This window comes from Telopea speciosissima, chromosome 3, assembly GCF_018873765.1.
Source record: "Telopea speciosissima isolate NSW1024214 ecotype Mountain lineage chromosome 3, Tspe_v1, whole genome shotgun sequence".
NCBI lineage: Eukaryota > Viridiplantae > Streptophyta > Magnoliopsida > Proteales > Proteaceae > Telopea > Telopea speciosissima.
Genome location: NC_057918.1, coordinates 69,355,923 through 69,378,560, shown reverse-complemented (window position 1 = coordinate 69,378,560; position 22,638 = coordinate 69,355,923). Strand labels below are relative to the sequence as shown.

General features: G+C 39.7%; 2 protein-coding genes across 5 annotated transcripts in view; one reads left to right on the top strand and one right to left on the bottom strand.

The window, feature by feature from the left end:
- The window catches only part of LOC122656181 (E3 ubiquitin-protein ligase RNF6-like), a 42,261-nt gene extending 28,301 nt beyond the window's left edge, over positions 1-13,960 (top strand). For all 4 annotated transcript variants that reach the window (XM_043850643.1, XM_043850644.1, XM_043850646.1 and 1 more), the window contains exons 8-10: positions 13,213-13,312; positions 13,439-13,537; positions 13,628-13,960. In XM_043850643.1, the coding sequence (XP_043706578.1) occupies positions 13,213-13,312; positions 13,439-13,537; positions 13,628-13,690 (262 nt within the window). In that variant the 3' untranslated portion in view covers positions 13,691-13,960. The remainder of the gene's footprint in view (positions 1-13,212; positions 13,313-13,438; positions 13,538-13,627) is intronic.
- A 3,247-nt stretch (positions 13,961-17,207) lies between these two features.
- On the bottom strand, positions 17,208-21,992 carry LOC122653513 (3-ketoacyl-CoA thiolase 2, peroxisomal-like). Its single transcript, XM_043847365.1, has 15 exons — positions 21,839-21,992; positions 21,491-21,567; positions 21,303-21,387; positions 21,075-21,201; positions 20,879-20,977; positions 20,728-20,795; positions 20,502-20,609; positions 20,335-20,412; positions 20,101-20,233; positions 19,900-19,996; positions 19,262-19,385; positions 19,058-19,166; positions 17,637-17,720; positions 17,391-17,527; positions 17,208-17,347 (listed from the first exon to the last, which is right to left on the bottom strand). Exons 1-14 carry the CDS (start codon positions 21,923-21,925, stop codon positions 17,418-17,420), a joined length of 1,386 nt encoding a protein of 461 aa, XP_043703300.1. The 5' UTR covers positions 21,926-21,992; the 3' UTR covers positions 17,208-17,347; positions 17,391-17,417.
- Between the last annotated feature and the right edge of the window lie 646 nt (positions 21,993-22,638).

Below are 22,638 nucleotides of genomic sequence, written 5' to 3'. Positions count from 1 at the left end.
GAGAAGAGATTTACAGCAAGAAGGAGAAGGAGGAGAGAAGAGAAGAGAGGAAGAAGAAGATAGGTTGAGTGAATCTTGTGTGTTAGGAGAGATTTCTCCTAACACCTATTTACTTCATTACCAACCACTTTAGGACATTACAAAGGCCTCCCTAGGGAGGTAAAAGATAAAAAGAAATAAAAGATAAAATTACAACTCTAGTGACTTATAACAAAGACATGGACTAAAGTACCCCTAATACATAAACTTTAACACTCCCCCTCAAGTTGGAGAATAAATGTCATACATTCCCAGCTTACACAATAAGGTACTAAATAGACCAGGAATGAGACCCTTCGTGAAGATATTTGCTACTTGATCACCTGTCTTCACAAAAGGAGTACAAATGCAACCAGAATCCAGCTTCTCTTTGATGAAGTGTCGATCAACCTCAATATGTTTGGTTCGATCATGTTGAACCGGATTGTGGGCAATACTTATAGTAGCTTTGTTGTCACAATAGAGTCCCATTGGTCCTTTAGTGTCAAAACTCAAGTCTTGAAGTAGTCTCTTCAGCCATATAAGTTCAAACACTTCATGAGCCATGGCTCTAAGCTTTGCCTCTGCGCTAGATCTAGCTGCAACTGGTTGTTTCTTGCTCGTCTAGGTAATTAGATTACCACCCACAAAAGTGCAGTACCCAGAAGTAGATCTCCTATCAGAGACTGAACTAGCCCAATCAGCATTTGTGTAACCTTCAATCTGCAAATGGTCATGCCTGGCAAATAGAAGACCCTTTCCTGGGCAAGATTTCAAGTACCTAATGATGCGATACACTGCATCCAGATGTCCATTCCTAGGAGCATGCATGAACTGACTCACCACTCCAACTGCATAAGTGATATTTGGTCGAGTCAAGGAGAGATAGATTAGTTTCCCATCGAATCTTTGATACTTGCCTGCATCTATGAGAGGAGAACCACATTCATCACCAAGCTTATGATTCGGATCAATTGGAGAGGTTGCTGGTTTACACCCCAACATTCCTGTCACTTTCAGAAGGTCCAAGACAAATTTCCTCTGGCATATGTTGATTCCTTACCTTGATCTAGATACTTCATTACCCAAGAAGTACTTCAAGAGTCCAAGGTCTTTGATCTCAAACTGTTTAGCCAAATAAGACTTCGATCTGTTTATCTCAGCAACATTATTCCTAGTTACTACAATGTCATCAACATAGACAATGAGAGCTGTGATTGTACCATTTCCTCTCTTGATAAACAAAGTGTGGTCAGCTTGACTTTGGTAATACCCATTCTTCAGGATGGCTTTTCTAAATCTCTCAAACCAGGCCTTAGGAGACTGCTTGAGGCCATAGAGAGCTTTCTTCAAGAGACACTTTCCCTTCAGCTGAGGGACACTTAAAACCAGGTGGGAGCTACATGTACACTTCTTCTACTAGATCTCCATGAAGAAATGCATTCTTCACACCTAATTGGTACATTGGCCAATCTTTATTGGCTGCTATTGATAGAAGTACCCTGATTGAGTTATGCTTGGCTACAGGGGCAAAGGTCTCTTGGTAGTCAATAGTCAATATCATAAACTTGACTGTACCCTTTTGGAACCAGCCGAGCTTTATATCTTTCCATTGTACCATCTAATCTATACTTGATGGTATAAACCCATCTGCATCCAACTGGAATTCTCCCCCTGGGAAGATCAACCAGTGTCCAAGTATTATTCTTCTCTAGAGCCATCATTTCCTCAAACATTGCTTGCATCAATTTTGGATCGGATAAGGCATCTGTGACATTTTTGGGAATGGAAGAAGACTCAAGGGCAGTGGAAAAGGCAATACCTATAGGAGATATAGAATCATAGAAGACAAACTGGGCTATGGGATTAGTACAGGCTCTCTTCCCCTTTCTCATAGTAATGGAAAGATCTAATTCAGGAGGAGAAGTGTTACCTGACTGGGGGAGGATGAGATTGAGGATGTGGATCCAAAGAGGGGTTTTGGCAAGGCTGCTTCCCTTTTCCCTTCAAGCATTCACCTCTTTAGTACGCAACATCTTTGAATCTTCCCTTGTGCTCTTTTTCCCTGCTAGCATCACCACCACTACTAGCATCAATATCAACAATACCATCAACATCAACATCCACTTCTTTGTATTTTCCAATATCAAATAGGAATGGGGAAGTGGAGGTAGGCAAGGGAGATAGAAAAGGAATGACATCAACATCCTGTTCATTTCTAGTACTGCTCTCCCCCTGAAGAGGACGCTGAGGGGGAGAAAAGTTGGGAATAGACTCAAAGAAGGTGATATCTTTAGAGAGAAGTCGCCTTCGGGAAGGAAGGTGGTAGCATTTATACCCTTTGGTTGAATCAGAGTAGCCCAAGAAGATGCACTTGAGAGCTTTGGGGTCAAGCTTGGTGTGGGCTGATTTGTTGACATGAACATAACAAACACAACCAAAGACTTTTGGAATCAAGGAGAAGACTGAGGATTGAGGAGAAAGAAGTACCTGGGATGATTTGGAGCCAAGGAGTGGAGATGGCATCCGGTTAATAAGGAAGGCAGCAGTAAGAAGTGCATTAGACCTAAAAGTCTTAGGCACATGCATACCAAAGAGAAGATGGTGATTTCCAACAAATGGCGGTTTTTTCTCTCAGCCACCCCATTTTGTTGAGGGGTGTCAACACATGCCAGTTGATGGATAATGCCATTATCAGTAAAGAACTGTTGGAGCCTCCCATACATTTGCTCACCCCTCTTATCAGCTCTAACAATTTGAAGTCGAGTACTAAATTGAGTACTGATAAATTAATAAAAATTCTTGAAAGCATAAAAAACATCACTTTTTTGTTTCAACAAAATAGTCCAAATTGACCTAGAATAGTCATCAACAAACGAAACAAAGTAACGAAATCTAGACAAAGAAGTAGTGGCAGAAGGCCCCCAAACATTAGAATGAACAAGAGAAAAAGGAACAATGGATCTATTACCATGATAAGAATAAGATGTTCGACAATGTTTAACAAAAATACATGATGCACACTGAAAAACATAAGAAGGAAAAGAAGTAAACAAATGGGTAATTGTCTCCTCATAATAACAAAAGAGGGATGACCCAAACGTTGATGCCAAAGCATTGGAGACTCCAAAGTACTACGGTCACTCCAACCACAAACATGAGCTGCAGTAGTAGATGAATCAGATAATCGTGATTCAAGAAGGTAGAGTCCTCCTTTCTTAGTCCCACTACCAATAACCCTCTTTGTCTCTAAATCCTAAAAAAGACAATAGGAAGGAAATAAAGTGACAAAACTTTTAGGATTTGGTTAGGTGACTCACTGATAATAGGTTAGTAGAAAAATCAGGGACATGAACAACAGACTCAAGAGAAATAGAGGGAGTAACCCTCACACTACCCTTACCAGAAACAAAAGAAAGGGAACCATCAGCAACCCATTCCTTGTTCCGGCCAGAGCAAATGGAATAGGAATCATAATACTGTAACATACCAGTCATGTGGTCAGAGGCTCCAGAGTCAATGATCCAAGTAGGAGCAGTAGAAGGTACAGATGAGACCTGCAGAGCTAAGGCAGAAGCAGCTGACCCTCCAGGGGTAGAACTATTAGAGGAATGACCAAGGTATGACATCAACCGGCGGAAAGCTACAATATCATCCTGTGTAAGAGAATTAGGAATAGACTGGGGTCCAGATGTCTTAGTTTCGGATGTCACAGAGTGAGCCCGAGCTCCCCCTCGCTTGCCACCACGGGCATCAGATGAACCACCATGGATACCTGGGGTCTGCCCATGAAGGTCCCAACATCTGTCCTTAGTGTGTCCCAATTTTCCACAGTGATCACATTTAAATCTTTCACGGTGATCTCCACGAGTTGGCCCTTAGCCTTTCCCCCCACTCTTCTAGTCTCGATGGGAACTAGAAACAAGAGAATATAGCTCCATTGATGGTGCAATATCCATAGTTGCTCTCCTAGTTTCCTCACTTTGTAAGTAACTATACACTTTATCCAAGGATGGAAAGTGAGACCTCCCTAAGATTTGCGGATGAATGGGCTCATACTCTGGGTTGAGCCCACCAAGTAGAGAGAAGATCATTTCAACTTCCTGGTTCTTGTAGACCTTAACTTCATCTTCAGAGTTAGACAGTCAAAGGTACCCGTAGTGATCATATTCTTACCATAGGCTGATAACAGTGTTGTAGTAATCGGAGATGCTCCTCTCACCTTGCTTCATATTGATGACCTTTTGGTGGATTTGGTAGACCTTTGCATAGTTACCAACTCAATCAAAGGTCCTGGTGATACTATCCCACGTATCCTTTGCAGTCTCCTTGTCCATAAATCTCCTACTTATCTCAGGTTTCATGGAGAAGACCAACCAAGTCATAACTATTGAGTTCTCAGTCTTCCATTTCAGATATCCTGGATCAGTAGTACCATACTCTTTAATAGAGCCAGTAATATACCCCAACTTTCCCCTACTTCTCAAGGACATCTTCACAGAACGAGACCAGTCTAAGTAGTTGGTTGTGTCCAACTTCACAACCGATATTTGGGTGTTGGGGTTATCAAAGGAAGCCATAGTGGGGAAACCACTAGCCAGAATTGGTACACTGATCTCAGAATCAGTCCCAGACATAGTAGACATGGTACCAAAATACCCAACAAATCATAGTGGTGTCTTGCACAATGGGGAGTAAACTCTACCCAAACACAAGCAAGATATCCAGCAAACAAAGGGCAATACACTGCCCAAGCAATCACTACAGCAAAAAAGGAGGATAAAAATCCTTAATAAAAACCTAAATCAAACACCTCATGTGCATCCCAACTTCATTCCATAACAACCAAAGTCACTTAAGTAATGTAACTCCACAACTCATAGCAGCCATTCACCACATAACATCCAAAAAACTTCAAAAGAACTTCAGTTCATAACACCCAACAAGTGTAACAAGATGTAGACTTTCCATTCTCATCAACTAATAACCATTCAATGCATTGCCTTCCAAAAAAAGATCAAATAAGAAGCAGAAACAGAGCTGGCGGTACCTTTGGAGCAGCAAAGAGTTGAGCTATGCTCCTCAAACTGCTTCTCTCTTCAACCGAGTGCTGGGGGGTCTGAAAGGATACCCCTAGGCGATCCAAAAGCATCAAACCTCATCCCAAAAGGTTGAGAGATGAGGAAGAAACGAAAAAAAATCTGTAGAGGCTGGCGGTAACGTTGGGTACAGCTGCTAGAGCTTCAATCTTCTTCAACAGCGTCTACTGTCCCTCCTTTGTATGTTGGTTCAAAGAATGGAACTCCAAGGGATGTATTACTTCACATTGTACAGCCCCTAGCATAGTTGTCAAGGCGTCGCCTAGGCGTCGATTAGGCAATGCCTAGGTGGGTGCTTAGGTTGCCTTGGTCGTCTTGGTCGCCTAATTGGTGTCGCTTGGAATTTGGACCCTCTCCACCGCCTTGGGTCGCCGAGCCGCTGTGACAGCTATGGCCCCTAGTGGAACCCTCTATCTTTTTAGGGTTCCAAAGAGAAGTAAAAGAAATAAACTGAGCTTAGCCGACTCTCAAACTAGAGGACTCAGCTCTGATACCAACTTAAGATTTAAAGATGGATCGATTCTAGTAAGAAAGGAGAGATTTACAGCAAGAAAGAGAAGAAGGAGAGAAGAGAAGAGAGGAAGAAGATAGGTTGAGAGAATCATGTGTGTTAGGAGAGATATATCCTAACACCTATTTACTTCATTACTAACCACTTTAGGAAATTACAAAGGCTTCCCTAGGGAGGTAAAAGATAAAAAGAAATAAAAGATAAAATTACAACTCTTTTGACTTATAAAAAGACATGGACTAAAGTACCCCTAATACATAAACTCTAACAATGGGCACAGTATATATGGACTCTGATATGTTCCAAACTTCTTCCCTTGATTTTTCTTTTGGAGGAGGGGGGGGGGGGGGAGGCTTGGGTTGGACATAATCAGTATTCTATTAATATATGAAAATGAAAGGGCAAGCCCCATCGGTTGAAAGATGGACAGCAGAATCAGAAAGAGAGAAATGGGTCTCACAGGAAGGTTGTTTAATTTAATTCTTTTTCATTTGTCTTGGGAAACTGCCTGACTGAGAGAGGAAGGAAAACCCATACTCGTTCCTCTGTTCTCCAGAAGAGGAACAGTAATGCAACCTAGGGTTCCAACCCTGATGTAGGTTGCTTTGGGCCCACTAAAGTGAATAAATTCCCAATATAAAAGAGCAGTGGCATCTGTAAATTCTGAGCATAGTTCAGGACCCTGTTGGAAGGAATAAAGGACTTCGCAACTGATGTAGGACAGGTTTGGGAATCCACGTCTTTCATCACAAACTAGTCCTATTCTACCTACAAGTATGATTTATTGGGGTTTATGGGCTGCAGTAGTTGAAAGAACAAATGGAAGGTTCTTAAGAATGAAATTGAAGGTTGGGAGAAATTAGATGGAAAAAAAAACGTGGGGATCGAACATGGATGGTTTGCTGTAGATACAGAGTTTGAAAGAGGAGTGGATAGAAGAAGAAGAAGAAGAAAAAGATAGTCAAAAAAGAAGATCATCTTGGCTTTACACCATCTTGGATTCACTCCAAGAATTGCATAGAATCACTCATGCTTTCATTCATCCGTTCCTTCTCTTCCATCTTGATGCAGATACAACACCAAAAGAGGCTTATTTTGATGGGAATAAGTCTAGGGTTTAGGTTATATACATGTTGGGCCTTTGATCCCATGGATTTTTGATGTAATAGGTCACTTTTATGGACCTGAAGTACGGTTGCATAGGTTGCATACGGGATTAGCTCTATACTTAGAGCCCGTTTGGTAACGCTTCTGTTCCAGAAACGTTGTTTTTTATCTTTCATTTTTTTTCTGTTTCTGTTCTGAAAACACGTTTTTGGCCTCTAAGATGGAGTTTGGTAAACTTGTTCCAAAACGTTTTCAGAACAAAAAAACATCTGCTGATTCATTTGGTAAAACTTGTTCTGGAACATTTTTTAACCAAAATAATCAGTCATTACAGAAATGCCATTACCATCATAATACCATGAGAACTGATGAATGGCATGGCTATAAGACAAGTTGGGCAATGATAATTTTTTTCCCCTATGTGCTCTATATATATAGGTTATTATAACTAGGAATATCTAAATGCCATAAGAACTATTGAGCCCGGTATAAAGGGAGAAGCAGCAAACACTGTATGATGCTAATGATTGCCTTGACTGACTATGCTATGAACATTGGAATAAAAAGGGTCTTGGTGGATTCGAACCACCATCCCCTTAGAACATGCTTGAGACATGCTCATGTTCTAAGTGCTCTACTAATTTGAGCTAAAGACCCAACAATTAGAGTTTGAAATTTACAAGTAACCCAATTCTTGTTTGCATTCAATTTACTTCAAGTAGAGTTTGAAATTTACAAGTAACCCAATTTTGAAGAGGAAAATCAAAATCAATTGTTTCTTCAATGAAAGGAATTTGAATAATAATCATTAGATAACAAGTCATCAATGTTAAAAACAGTATCTATGTTCCACTATTCAACATATCTAAGGAAGCTCAGAAACCCAATTCTCCAATTCTTGTTATTCATTGCATTCAACTTACTTCTACAGCTACATCTTAAGGAGACCATGGTTTTCTTTAAGATACATAAGTGAACATCTCTGCATGTTGTGAACATGGTGTTAGGATTGATACTCTGCAATCAAAGACTGAAACTCAATGGATGCTGCTGTCAAAACACCATACCGCAGGCACTATTCTGGACTTCAAACAACAGATTTTCCAAGACAGTAACTAATGAGATATTTTAACATCAAAGAAGGCCTGACATTACCTAAATAGCCCACGACAAAGGAGGTACAATTGGTGAACTTTGCAGGACAGAATATCAGTTGGAAAACAAAATAAAAGAAGAAAGAATAAGGGGGAGGAGGATAGGGATGGGCCTCCACCATGGCAAATATTAAAAGATCAATTATCAAATCAAGGGGCTGGGTATTAGTTTGACTGGAGAGTTTTCTAGGTTAGGTAATCAAGTCAGCTAGGTATCTAAGTATCTAACGCACTATAGATCACAGATCCACACAAAATAGGTCCTATGGTGCCTCAAAACAAACTGTAATGCAGTACCTTGTATCTATGTTAAGTTTCCTATTACCAGGTTAATTTCAAATACACAATGGAATTTAATAGAACTGGTAGAAATCAATTGTATTCACTAATCAACAATTACAGTCCAGGTTCATAAACAAGTGCTATTTTATGCAGCAATAGCTGTTAAACTTCAAACAAAAACTAAACTTATAGAAGATGTCCTAAAGTAGATTATTAGTCTAGATGCATTGAAATCATGGAAACAGAACTCAAATTTTCTGATTAGGTATTGATACAGAGAATCCTGCTGGTCCAGCAACCAGCCCAGCATCAAGAAGGCCTGATCACTATTTTGCCAAGAAGTATTCTAGGCCGCAGGCCCAGTCCATGCCCACAGTCCAGCCTAAGCTCAAGGCCCAGCCCAAGTTCCCACTCGGGTTTAGTAGGAACTGAGTTTATTTTGGGGCCCAACCAGTCCAATTGTGGACCCTTGGGACTGCCAAGTTCTGGCCCACAAGTCAACAAAAAGTCTTGTGACTTCTCAGCTCCCTAGAATATATTGTTATTTCTTGTTTGTTGTTCCTAAGTCTTGGAACTAGTTTCTAAGTTTCTTGTCTGTTGTTCCTTGGTATTGAATTAAGTTTCTAAGTTTATTGGGGAAAGTTTCTATGTATGGAGAAGTGTTTTCTAGGTGTGGGAACTCGACTTAGATTGGGAAGTCCAACATTCCACTTATTGTGATACATGTATCCAAGAGACATTTTGAGCTCTTCCTCCCCTATAAGTAGAATTCGTGGAGGCTGCTTCAGCCATTCCAGATTTTTGAAAAAAAAAAAGAAGACTCAAGTCTTCTTCTCTTTGAGAATACTAGTGAGTTATCAAGTGGCCTAGGTGAGACTCCTAAGGTGGGACACTAGTGAGACTCTTGTTCTCTACAATTATCTATTTTCTCTACATTATCAAGTTCAACTCATCAACTATACCAGCCGAAATCACCAAGTAAGTCAGCCTTCCCTCATCACAATCCTTCCCTGCATCCTCCTTCATTTGCAACCTTTTTTCTCCATACAACTCTCCATCAGTGGCCCCTTCCTTTACCTTCCATCAAACCAGAATCGATCTTGGCAGCAGTCTTCTTTGTCTGCACCAGATATCCAGATTTGAGAATTGGAAACTGGTAAGGGAACTCAATTTAAAATAGATCAACATTCAAGACAGAGAAGAGTTAAATGATTGAATATAATACCAAATTGGTGAACAAGCAAAACAGAGAACCAAAAACTGAAGCAAGAGAAATTCATCAAGATATTGTCTTGCAACCTAGTCCACTCCAAATGAGAAATTAAAACTGAGACAAAAATTTAATTCATTTTCTACACAGCCGAATGCTATATTCGTAATCTAATCATATAAAAGAAATTGAAGTAAACACTAGAACCAAAATTATACAAAGACTAACTCCAAATCCAAAGAACCCTAAGTGAAATCAAGAGGAATATCGATAAGAAATCATGGCCAAATGGTTCCAATCACAGAAATAGTGAGAGATCGAGAGGGTGCAAGAGAGAGAGAGCGATGTAAATTTTATTGTTGCTCAAAATTATTAAGAAGAAATCCTAATTTTCTAAGATCAAAAGATCAACAAAGAAAGCCGACAGAAGTGTGTGCTCACTAGGTAAAAATATACTTGTGTTTGGGTATTTTCAGATCGAAAAAGGGCGCATAGAGGAATACACCTCAACACAGAAGAAGAGAAAGGGTTTCTTACCTGTATGAAGGGTTCGATTGCAGGTGAGGAGATGGACGAACGGAGATTTCATAACTCTAGAATCTTCTTCAGTTAGATGGACTGATGTAGGGCTTCAGTTGCAGGTAAGTTCGCTCATCGGGTCTTCAGTATGCTTGCTTCAAAACCGATGTCCAGGTGAGGGCTTTGGTTACGGGGAGGTTGAGGTTGAAGATGAGAGGCAAATTACCTTTGCTCCTCTCTTCGTTCAATCCAAAGTGAAGGTTGCTTCTCTCTTCGTTTGAGCCTTGGCAGAAGACGGTAGAAGCTGCTTGAAGAGGGCTTTGAAATTATTGAGCACAACTTCTCTTTTTTTCCCTCTTTTGTTCCACTCAAAACGTTTTTAGAATGGAGAAAAAAGTTTTTTTGGTGTTTCTCTAATTGTGTTTTGGTTGTTTTTTTTAGTCCGGTTTGTTTTTATCAAACGGAAAAACAGACCAGCCTTACCAAACAGTAGATTCCGGTTTTTTCTGCCAGTACCACAGAAAAACATAAAAATAATGTTCGTTTGAAGTGTTACCAAACGGGCTCTTAGTTTATTTTCATTTTTTTTTTTTTTTTAAAAATTGAACTGGTTGAACCACTGGTGCAATTTAAGTGAGCTTAGTAGTTTTCTTTTAAGTGTTTAGTGGGGCTAGGTTAGGACTCTGTTTTGAGTCTATTTCAGTTTCCTAGTCAGTTTAAGTTACCTAATAGGTTAAGGATTGGGTTAGGCCTCTCCTTTTTATTGTAGGAGTCCAATTATGAGTCTTTTATATAAGGTTGTAAGGGGGGCAAACATTAAACTGGAATTTTGATATTAATGAAAAGCTTTTGCTGCTCTTCTTCTCCATTGAAGATTTTTGTCTTGTGTTTGATCAAGGCTGGTGGGATCGGTGTTTGATCCCATTTACACCTTGCGGTGTGAAGCCCGGGTAGTTCGTTGGTGGTTGGTGTTTGATCTAATCGACACCTTGTGGTGTGAAGCCCGGGTGGTTCCTTTGAAGTTCTACTTTCTAGTTTCAATCAAAGATTCAATTTTATTCAAGTTTCTCCATCAACAAGCTGCTGCCAATACTTTTCTGCCATTACAAGTAAATTGGAAGCATCCCCATCCCCATCCTTCTTCTAATCCTCTAAAGTCTAAACCACCAAACCCTAACATCCCCTCCATCACTGAACTACATTCCCATAACCTAAATTCTGCCCAGACCAAACCAGCTAGCAAAATCCCATCTTTTTTAGATCAAACTCTCCACCCCTGCCCCTATAGCACTCGATCCAAACCCTAGTCCATCCTCCCACTCTAAACTCTAGATTCCCCTATTTTACTCTTTTCAAAAACCCAAAACCCTAAACCTGTACTGCTATTATTTCAAATTAGCATACTTCCATCCATCAAAACATCTCAGGACCTTCACTGATAGACTCCCCTACCTTGACTTGACATAACTCTAACACCAAACCCTAACCCTAACCCTAATTTTACCAAAAACCCTATTTTAACTTAGCCGATTCACTTGTTCATAGCAGATCCTGGTTTACTGGCTCCTGGCTGGTTTCCTACCAATCTAGGACTACATTACATCTCCAAATATGGTTTTTTTAAACCACCCCCCCCCCCCCCAAAAAAAAAAAAAAAAAAAAAACCTAATAGTTACTTTTCCAACAATAAGTACTCCCTCTTAAGTATTTCTCCAGCAATAACTCCCTAATAACTCCTTTACAACATTAGTATATAACAGTTCTGGCCCCAAATAAAAATTCAGCAAAATAAGGAAAAGAACTACACACAATGCCGGTCTAGCCATAATGAAGTGACATGTGGCTGTATAAATCCTTCAGTGATGTCCTCATTAGCAACAGGGGAAATAAATTTAAAAGAAAAGGACTTTCTGGAATTTCAATTCATAATAGGGATAGCTTAGAAAAGAAATCCGAAAAGGGTTCATTTTATGCAATTATTAGAAAGATCATATGCTGACTTGTAAATAAGAATAATTTCTTCTTCTTCCTATTGACCAAAACAGTATACTAAACTAGATTTGAAGACAGGTGATAAAACTAAGCCATATGAACTCTGATTGGTCTGAAACTGTAGGGATGGAGTCACCCAAACTCATTAGTTTTATGAATCTGTAGTTGTTGTAGCTCTGAATATCGCCTTTATTTTTGTTGATCGGAACTACAATGCTTCTCGTCCATTCATTTGGCATTTTCCTTGTGTTCGTAATCTTATTAAATAACTTGGTTCACCAATATACCCCATATACTCCTAGGGCCTTCCATACTTCTATTGGTATATCATCTGGGCCTAGTGTCTTGCCTACTTCCATCTTTCTAAAAGCTTCCTTCACTTCTGCCACCAACATTTCGTACATATCTGAGACATGTGTTGTCTTGATGAATAGTGCAATCATCCTAGTCAATCGTATTCAAACTATTTCCATTTAGTAGTACACAAGTATGCTCATCCCATCTCTTCACAATGTCCTCATCCCTAACCAACACTCTTCCATCCTCCCCTTTAATACTCATTTTAGCTATCTTATAGGTAGCTTTTTCACCTTCCTTTGTGCTTAGATTAGTATAGAGATCTTTATACTTCTTTGCCCTAACCATCCCCACAATCTTCTTAGCCTCATTTCTGGCCTCATTATACTTCTTTTTATCTTCTGTTTCTTGAGTCCATTGCCATGTCTTAAAACTCTCTTTATTGGTCTTGATGGCTGCTTGGACCTTGTCGTCCCACCACTAAATCTCCCTAGGGGCCTAACGACTACCCTTCGCTTCCCCTAGGACTTCCTTGGCGACCCTCTTAATACAAGTCATCATCTTGTTCCACATCCCATTGGTTCTCCCTCAAAGTCCCACTTTCCTTGTTGGACCACTTTATCTGTAAATGTGCCTAGGGACTCCCCTTTAAATATCCACCATCTTATCTTAGGATACATAGGTTCCCTCTTCCTATGATTCTGTGCACTGAGGCACCTCTCCAGGACCACTAGTCTATGTTGAGCGATTACTCTCCCCGGGGATAACCTTACAGTCCTTACACAACATTCTGTCTGTCCCTCTAGTGAGGAAGAAATCTAGTTGATTGGAATGGTTCCCACTTTTGTAGGTAACTAAGTGCTCCCCTCTTTTGTCAAAGAAAGTGTTCACAATGCAAAGATCATAAGCTACCGCATACAAGACAACCAAAATATTTATTTTTTTGCCTACCAAAAAATTATTTTCATAAAATCATCTAATCTGAAGAGTTGGTTGAACGCTTTTTTCTTGTGTTTTTTGCAGAAATGATTACGAGTTACTTTTGGCCCTTGATGAGAACAATCACCAGCATGTTGGTGCATCTGCACATCATATTAATAGTTTGCCACAGTCAACTGTCCAGGTATTTTTTTTAATTATTAATTTTGTTTCTTAGAAGCCATTTACAAGGGAGAAAAACATTTAAAAGTCATGTCTCAGTATTAAAGCCTGCAGATTCTTTGCTATTGATTGTTATCCTTTGTCTCAGACTGAGAACTTCGACGAAGCTTGTGCAATCTGCCTCGATACCCCAAGCACTGGAGATATAATTCGTCATCTTCCTTGTTTGCACAAATTTCATAAAGATGTAGAAACACTCCTCTTTCCAAATAAAGAAATTGTTTTGGGCTGAAAGATAGTAGTATAAGACAATTAATTCATTTACTTCTAATTGCAGTGTATTGATCCGTGGCTGAGGAGAAAAACATCATGTCCAGTTTGCAAGTCTAGCATCACTTGATTTGCATCAAAAATTGAGTTTGTTCAAGCCATTACATTTGTAGCAGTTTAGACATAAATTGCATGCAAATGTGTTCATGCCTAAACAGGTGATCAGGAATTCCATACCTTAAGTTGTGAATTTATTTGCAACAGCTGATGGTTTGCTATTTGTTTTATTTTACAATTTGATATTTTTATTGTCCATCAAGTATCAGAGATCTGAAATCCAGAATCCTTTATTTATATGTTAGAAGATTAGCTACATGAAATTGAATACCTAATAGAAGAATAATTCCATCTGTCCGTAGTCTCTTATGATTTTTTGCTTACTCCAGGGGAGTTGTGTTGAATACATTCACTCAGTTTGGTGTCTTGTGGTATTGGGATTGAACCAGGTGGGATTTTAACAGGATCTGATTTGAAGTTTATTACTATATAAACTGTTGTGGGCTTTAGCGTTTCAGTGAATTATCCCAAACATTGAATTAACAATTATGACAAAGTGGTAAATGAGCCCTAATATGTCATGTTGCTGTTTGCAAGTTGATGACAACAGAATTGGTGTCATTGCATTGTTATGTACTAAGCTGTGGCTTAAACTGGCTTCCTATCTGTCACTGATGTAGGTCTCTGGGCCATCAAGTTGGATCCATTATACTATTTTAGTGACATGTAAGATTGGGGTTAAATACCAGAATTTGGTGAGTCTTAGGAGAGGAAAGTAGGGGGAATCAACAGCATCAAAATTTCACAACCCTGTGTTGGATTAGGGTCCTGTGTACCGTTGGCCATTCCACTGGTTCGTGGCCCTCACTGAGGTTCTTGGAGATGGCAGTTTCCCTGCGTTTGTTGTTAGCCTCCATGAATCTGATTAGAATGAAACAGAGGTTGGAGCTCTACCATTTATACATCATGTGCTTTGATGAAATCCCTGTCACAATATTGCTACAACAACTCAAATCTGGATACTCTCTGGTCTTATTGACATTGTTAGTCAATGGTTATGGCAGGACTACTCATTGAAGTGGGGAAGCAAGACACTTGGTAGCCTCATTGATTCCCCCCCACCCCCAACACACGGCCTCTCGATCTTGTTTATACAGCTCTTGAGAAGCATTGATAAGATCCTACGAACCAATTCTTCCCCTGATTCCACTAGCTATGAAACAAGATTCATCGTAAGTAACAATTTTTTCGTGATCGCTCACAGTTGCGAAGGGCACACACAAAAAAAATGTTGCTCAAGATCTTGCAAGACTAGAAGATTAGCCAGCCATGTAGTAGATAGTGGAGAGTAGTTATGTCTTGTAAACTGACTGGCGTTTCCCTGATAAATTTAGTTTTTTTTTTTTTTTTTGTTGTGGTAAACATGATAAATTTAGTTAATGATCGAAAAAGAGAAAGGAGAAAGGTTTGTTTATTTTTCTGCCTGTCACAAAGCATCTACTCAACCACGTGGATAGATTATATGTTCATTCTGAATTTTTGACCATTGAATAGAGAGGACAAGGTTTAGAATCGCCACGCATGGGTTTAGTCCCACATCGGGTGTGTGTTGTGTATAGCACCCTTGCTCTCTTCACATGAAATGACCTTGTGCTGCCTTCCTACATACGCAGCCATTTTGTTGTTGGTGCGTCCCTCATGTGCCATTGGTGAGTTCCCTTATGCTGCTTGCTTGAAGAGCTTTCTTCCATATTAAATTTAAGGATGTTTGATAGAATATAGTTCCTCTGCAATGACGTTAACCACTAAAGTCGATCTCACACCATCCATAGGATGTGGGGAACTGGGGATGGTGTGGGGATGGTGTGGGGATGGTGTGGTATCAACTCTGGTGGTTAAACGTCATTAGAAAGGAATTGGACTCTTTGGTATTGGACAAGACCATGTAAAAGGGATGATACCATCAGTTTGATAGATAGGCCTGCACATTGGCCACGTCAAATCTGGTGTTCAAACTCAACCATTTGCCCCACCTTTTATTGGAAAATTATCGCCCCCAGTATTGGGGGCGGTCCAGTGCGCATCGTGCGGCTGCGCATCGCCCATGTGTGTATAGTGGACCCCACCGTGTACACATGGATGGTGCCCAACCGCACGATACGCATAGAACGCCCCCAGTACTGGGGGTGATAAAGATCCCCTTTTATTACACTTCATTCCTTGTATTTTCAATTACTAAGCCATGGTGATTATTTTTTAGTCCTTGATTTCTATTCATTTTCTAACTTTGTTTTGTTACGTGGTAAACTCTACACGGTGTGAGTATGATAGATGCATTAGAGGAGTGTGAGGTCAATTGTGAACCAGATTCTTGGTTCCTGGAGTTTGTGGACACGAGTTTTGTGGACAGGTAGACCCAAAGTCGGCATATGTCAGGTTTTAGGGTGAACTTGCAAAGCAGATTTGGTTGCAGCATAAAGCCTTGAATACCCACCAAGGAAATCCAACTTTACAAATGGACATCCTGACTCCTGAGCACTAGCGCGCCAGAACAAGAAAGACAGGGCTTCTGTTGTGCCCCAACAAGAAAAAACCTATCGATATATAAATGAGATAATGCCCATGCAACCAAGCAACGTCTAGCTGATCGTAGAGCATCTTTGCGTTAACGCAACAAGAAAAGCGCTAACCCCCAACTATAAACCCCTCTCCCCCCACCGTCTTCAAAAATATAAAAATAAAATGGACACCCAAACATGGAGGATATATGATCAAATTTAGATTCAAGATGATTGGTCATTTTTTTTTTTTTGGGGGGGGGGGGGGCGGAAGAGGAGGTTGTCATTGAAAAGATAGAGACCAGTTGGTCAAGGGATTAGTTTGTTGGGAAAATCATCACCTTCAATTCCCCAGTTCCTCTAATAGTGGGGTGGTAGACCCCATCCAGGCAGAGTGTTCGGGCAGGAGTAGGGTGGTCATCCCAACCCCCCCTTATTAGAGGAACTGGGGAACTAGGCCGGGCAGGGAACTGGAGGGGATAAGACCAAACACGAAGTAACTCTCCCCTACATAGGATTTTGGGTTTCCACGATGCGTCCAACAAAAGGTAGAAAGTAGAATTTCTGATTGGGGAGTTGATGGCATCAGTTAACTTCTTATGTTTTACATCGCTTTTTTACAGGGGATTTTGCTAATTCCTTCTCCGATGGCTATTAGGAAACCATTTCTGATTGCCTATACTCCTTCAGCTTGGATTGAATTGATTTATGGAAACAGAGGCAATAGACTTTGAATTGAAAGACCCGGATGATGAAGGTGAACATGTCAAAATGCTGGTTCTGCCTGAGCTGCTGAACTGCGTGGCTTGTTGAAGATCAGGGCAGGAAGTACTGTAAGAAACATGGGTGGCATCACCATGGTTTGTCATGAAAATAAACTATAAGATGGAACATCAGAGAAAAGCTTAAGCTTTTCAATGAGTCATGAAAATACATACCCTTTTGAGAAGTTTTCATTTTATGACTAGATTCATCTCTCTTCAATTTGAAGTGTATAACTATGCAGTAGACTACACCACTGGATTCCAGAAAAAAAAATGAAAAAGGCCTTTCACTCTTCACTTGAATAACATTTGATCTAGTATCAAGATACATTATAATTCCATAAATCTTAAAAATTGGTCCTAATTAATGCCCCCTTATTACATTGCTCTATTAGCATTTCCAATACAGCAAGAGGTTGTCATAATTATATGCCCCTCCCCCCCCCCCCCCCCCAAACAATTCTCAATGAACCAAAATCTATCGAGCATCTCTGGACAGGAAATTTTGAGTCTCAACCTTTCGAACATTGGAGATGCCATCAACACCGTCTCCTCTTTCAAAGACTGCTGCAGCCCCCATTCCCGTGCCTGCAGTCGTCAAAACTAGGCAGTCAGGCAAGTTTATTTAAAAGAAAAAAGAAACATAAACATCAGAAACATGTCCAGCAGTTGTGGATGGAAGAGGGTAGCCACCCACCAATGCACATAGACACTACTCCAAAACGGCAGTCTTTGCCACGACGTTTCATCTCATGCAAGAGGGTACCCACACAACGTGCACCTGTGACAGAAGATAGGCGGTTTACCATAATGATTTTAACTGATAAAAGAAAGGACTATTATGCTTAGTTTCTGCTGATTAGAACTAAGACAACATCAAATTCATGCACCAAACCAAAATTTGCCTAGACAACAAACATGAGAGGAAAACCAGGTCTACCTAAATAGTGAGAAGAAAACCAACTTCATTTTGATTCTTAATGTCTAATCTGCAGGAACTTGCTTTCTCACTACATTTGTCTTCACACCTACAAGGCTGCTGACAACGTAACAAGGAGACACCAACTAAATGAGGATTGGATTGGAAATAACCTATACTGGAGATCAAGCAGTTGCAAGTATGACCTGGCAGCAAGGTGCGCCTCAAGGGTTGATGTATACACCTTTTCACAAAAGAAAGGATGAAAGAATAACTCTTAGACCAACGTCGTCTATATCGCTAATGTCCAAATATACAAATCCCATGCAAGTGAAATCATTCTGAAGTAATACTACGGTTCTGCTACTTCTGAGATTCTATCCATAGCATACTCCATCTAGAGGGACATTCTTTTCTCTTTTAGATCCTATCCATAGCATACTCCATCTAGAGGGACATTCTTTTCTCTTTGATTCATTTTGTTGGTGACCTTTAAGACTTGACTTCTGAGCTTATGTACACTTGGTTCTAAAAGTACTGTTTTTCAAGTTAAAGAGGATATAATTATGTAATGCATAAGTCAATTTCAAGTAATCAATTAGACGAAAAATATAGGCAGTTGCCTGATCGTAAAACTACATACAGTACAATGAGGAAGCACAAGACCAATTGTGGTTTTGAAAGAGCTGTGGAGGAAACATAAAAGCAAGACCTTCTAAGCATACAATATGCTGCAAGTTGAGATGTTATCTAGAAATACAACAGAAGATTCTGATTTTATATGACAAAAAAGATCTACAACTCCGAGCTTAAAAAAGCCAAAATTGCAGATTGAGAATGATGTATAATTTGAGACTGATCAGTAAGATACATATAAAATTAAAAAACAAATGATGTATAATTTGAGACTCATGGCACTTATAATTGACGAAAATTTTCAGGCTCAAAAATATCAAGAGGACAATTCATAGATTAAAATTGGAACACAATAACTTATGTATATTACTGTAAACTAGAATGAATGATAAATCATCCCTAGAAAGAATGACAAAATAAGAGACTGACAACTACACCTTCATCCCAAGGTTAACTTTTTTTTTTTTAAGAACATAATGCTAAAGATTCTAAAAATCGGACAAAAGTGGGGTTTTCCCATTTTCTTTTAATTTGTTTGCTATTAAATGCACTATTTTAAATACCTGTTGCACCCAAAGGATGCCCAATAGCCATTGCACCTCCATTAACATTAACTTTCTCTGGATCAAGTTCCAGTTTCTTACAACTGTATACATACTGAGAGGCAAATGCCTGCACAAGAAACATTAGTTTGCAAATGTTAGTTACAAGCATGAAATGAACTTTTAAGGGATGAAGTTAGAATTTATCATATTGTCATCCATTACCTCATTTATCTCATAAAGATCAATATCATCAAGTTCAAGACCAGCAGACTTTACTGCAGCTGGAATTGCAACAGCTGGACCAATGCCCATGACCGATGGTTCCACTCCAACAGCAGAAAAACTCCTGTATGAATTGGCATAGGAGTATGTCATAAGCTTTGTAGTGACCTTTCAATTGTTTGTTCATTCTCATGCTAGCCCCTTTCTTTTTGTGGTAAGACACAATTTATTGCAAAAGACAGACCAGATTATAAATAACAGTATGGCATATGGTGGCAAGCACATAAAAGCAATCATGACAATACTGTATTATAGAGAAAACAAACTTTAACAGACAAATATTTCTAACACTGAAGAGGGGAGAAGAAGAGAGATGCTAACCCAGGAATAGAGTGCATCAATTCATGGAGAAAGAACATTCAAAAAGAAAATAATAAGCGTGATCCCCATAAGCAAGATTAGATCCGAGCTTGCATTTGTAAAGACATCAGATTGCTGAAGATTTATGAAAGGCATAGAAGAGAATGCAGCAGAAATGAACAATAAAGGTCATTGGGTTGAAGAAGCATAGGGCTATAGATAAAACTCACTAGCTCAGAACATGGGTTTGGGAGAGTCTTTCAAGAGTAGGCACAAACCTGAATACACCAAGAATGGGAAGCCCTTTCTGCATGGCTAGACTTCTCTTCATGAGGAGGACTGCTCCAGCGCCATCAGTCACCTGGCTAGCAGTGCCTAATCATGCATAGATCGGAAGAGTTAATTACAAGGGAAAAGCATGGGATCTACTAATAAGTGTATTGGTCAAAAACAATAACGTGAAAGGTATAATTCTATACCAGCAGTGGTGGAACCATCCTTCTTAAATGCAGGCTTGAGTTTTGCCAGTACTGCTAGGGATGTGTCTGGTCGAATTCCATCATCAACAGAAATCGTAACAGGTTTCTCCTCCCCCGTTTTAGGATCCACAATCTTTGTAAATGGAACATCAATCATTTCCAAAATGAGAACCAAATGACTTCACAAACAGAAAATAAGTAAAAATTCTAGAATAGGAATAAAATAAATTTCACCTTGGTGGCCACTGGAATGATTTCATCTTTGAATTTACCAGCAGCAGTTGCAGCAGCAGCTTTCCTATGAGATTCAACCTAACCATGCATGTCTAAAGGAATTAGATTATCAAACAAAATAAACAGAGGGGAATGTCACACCTTAATAACAGAGGTACAGAACTCACAGCTGCTTGGTCTTGCTCCTGCCGTGTTACACCATAACGTTCTGCAACAATTTCAGAGGTAATACCCATGGGAAGAAGACAATCGCGGGCCCTTGCAACCAACTCCACCTAGAGTATGGAAGGAATACAATTTGTCAACCCATACACATTTAATTAAAGCATCCATGTATGAATTCCCCTGGGCACAAAATTAAAATGAATGGAAAAGTTCAGAGTGAGAATATACCCTTGGATTAACTGCACCTTCCCAAGCTGTTGAATTTGTTGTCATGGACTCCACTCCAGCTCCAATTCCTGCAATCAGAAGTAAGGGATAATCCGATGATTACACGATCGATACAATGTTTACAACTGTCAAGTTTTCACATGCTGTTTACCAATATCATAGAACCCAGATTTTATGGCGGCAGCAACATCAGCAATCGCCTGAAGCCCAGATGAACACTGCCTATTCACGGTCCTGATAGGAACAGAATCTGCACACACATCAAGAATGAGAGGTATAATGATGATGATGGTTAGGGTGAAGAGATTTAAATCAAGATTAGCAAGTATGTATCATAAGATAAATACCAGGGAAGCCAGCATAGTAAGCTGCCATCCTGCATTCAATTGCTCTGAGGGAGCCTGGTGCCAACACAGTGCCAACAATGATGTCTCCAACTTCACTTGGGTTCAAATTTGTTTTCTCTATCAGTGCCTTCAGCAAGAAAAGAGAATGAGGTAAGGAAAATGAAACATTACTGGTGCTTTGGAATTCATTAACCAAAAATTTCAAGTTTTAGATAAGCATGTAGATACCCTAAGAACAACTGCTAGTAAATCATCAACAGGGGTATCCTTGAAACCACCCTTCTTGGCCTTGCATAATGGAGTCCTGTATGCACTGTACAAGAACAAAAAAAACAAAAAAAAAACTGATTACTATTATCACGGGTTGACACAAGATAACAAGCAACAATGGAATTTCAAAATTTAAATTAACTTACGCCACAATCACAATATCATCCCCAAATGCAGCATTCCTTTGATATGCTGCGCTATCTCCGGCCAAGCAGATAGAAGCCTAGTCAAAAGCATCAGAAGAAATTCAGGGAAAAAAAGGAAGTACAGAGAATAACAGGAATACGAAAGCGAAATATATTCTACCAATCAAATCACTCATCCGGACAATACAAAGCCAAAAAACAAAACCCCATCTAGTAAAAACCATCATACACCGATATTCCAACATAAAATCAAAAGTCAGTTGCAGCCAAATAGTCAAATTCTGGTAAATCAAAGAAAAAATAGAAGACCCATCACTAGAAAAACTATGGAACATAAGAAAGACTTACGGAGAGAGCAGATTCACTGCTCTGAGATGAAGAAGAAGGGCGAAGATGGTTGAGCAGAACTTTCTGTCTCTCGATGGCTTTATCCATCTCTCTCTCTCTGTTTGTAGGTAAATCGCCTGAACGAAGAATTGGTTTTCTGGGATCGAAGATACAATACGAATTGACAGTTGAAGACTGAAGAGAGAAGGTTGTAGGCTTAAGGTGGTCTTTTCCTTTTTCAATGTTAGGAAGGATCAGCTCTATATATACTATGTTGCAGTTCCCCACCCCAAAAAAAAATCCCAATCAAAGATGAGTTGGGATGGGAAAGATGCCATTCGCTTCCAAGAAATGGGTGAGAAGGTTACACCGTAATTTCACCATAATTTCAGTGAAGCCGTGAAGGGTTCTTTCTTCTTCGCGACAAAATGAGAGTAGTTGTTGATCTGAGCTGACGTGATGATTCACAGTCTCACTCTCAAGTCTCAAGTGTGAAAACTTTAAAATTTGTCCATTTGATAAGTCAATGCCTTCGCTGACGTTTGACTGTGAGACGAGCCGAATTCGATTCCCAGTTCAGATGCTAATTCTTGAACCGGTCGGTTTTCTAGAGTCTTAAAACCGAACTACTTTTTTTTTCACCTTTTTCTTCACCTGCAGGGGAATCAGGGACCAAATCAGTCTTATCGATTCTTAGCAGATCGGAATTGATCCCCAAAAAACCCTAGATTCGGCTCTTATATTTGAAAACTTAATGATTCTATGGTTTCTTGACATGAATCAGCCATATCGGTTCGGCCAATTAATCGATTTACCGATTC

What these genes read in the sequence shown, in the direction of transcription:
- LOC122653513 (XM_043847365.1), bottom strand. Translation starts at nt 21,925, where the DNA reads ATGGATAAAGCCATCGAGAGACAGAAAGTTCTGCTCAACCATCTTCGC. An exon ending in GATGATATTGTGATTGTGGC is followed by an intron (nt 21,388 to 21,490) that starts GTAAGTTAATTT and finishes GTTCTTGTACAG; the next exon opens with TGCATACAGGACTCCATTAT. An exon ending in TCATTCCAGTGGCCACCAAG is followed by an intron (nt 20,234 to 20,334) that starts GTGAAATTTATT and finishes CCATTTACAAAG; the next exon opens with ATTGTGGATCCTAAAACGGG.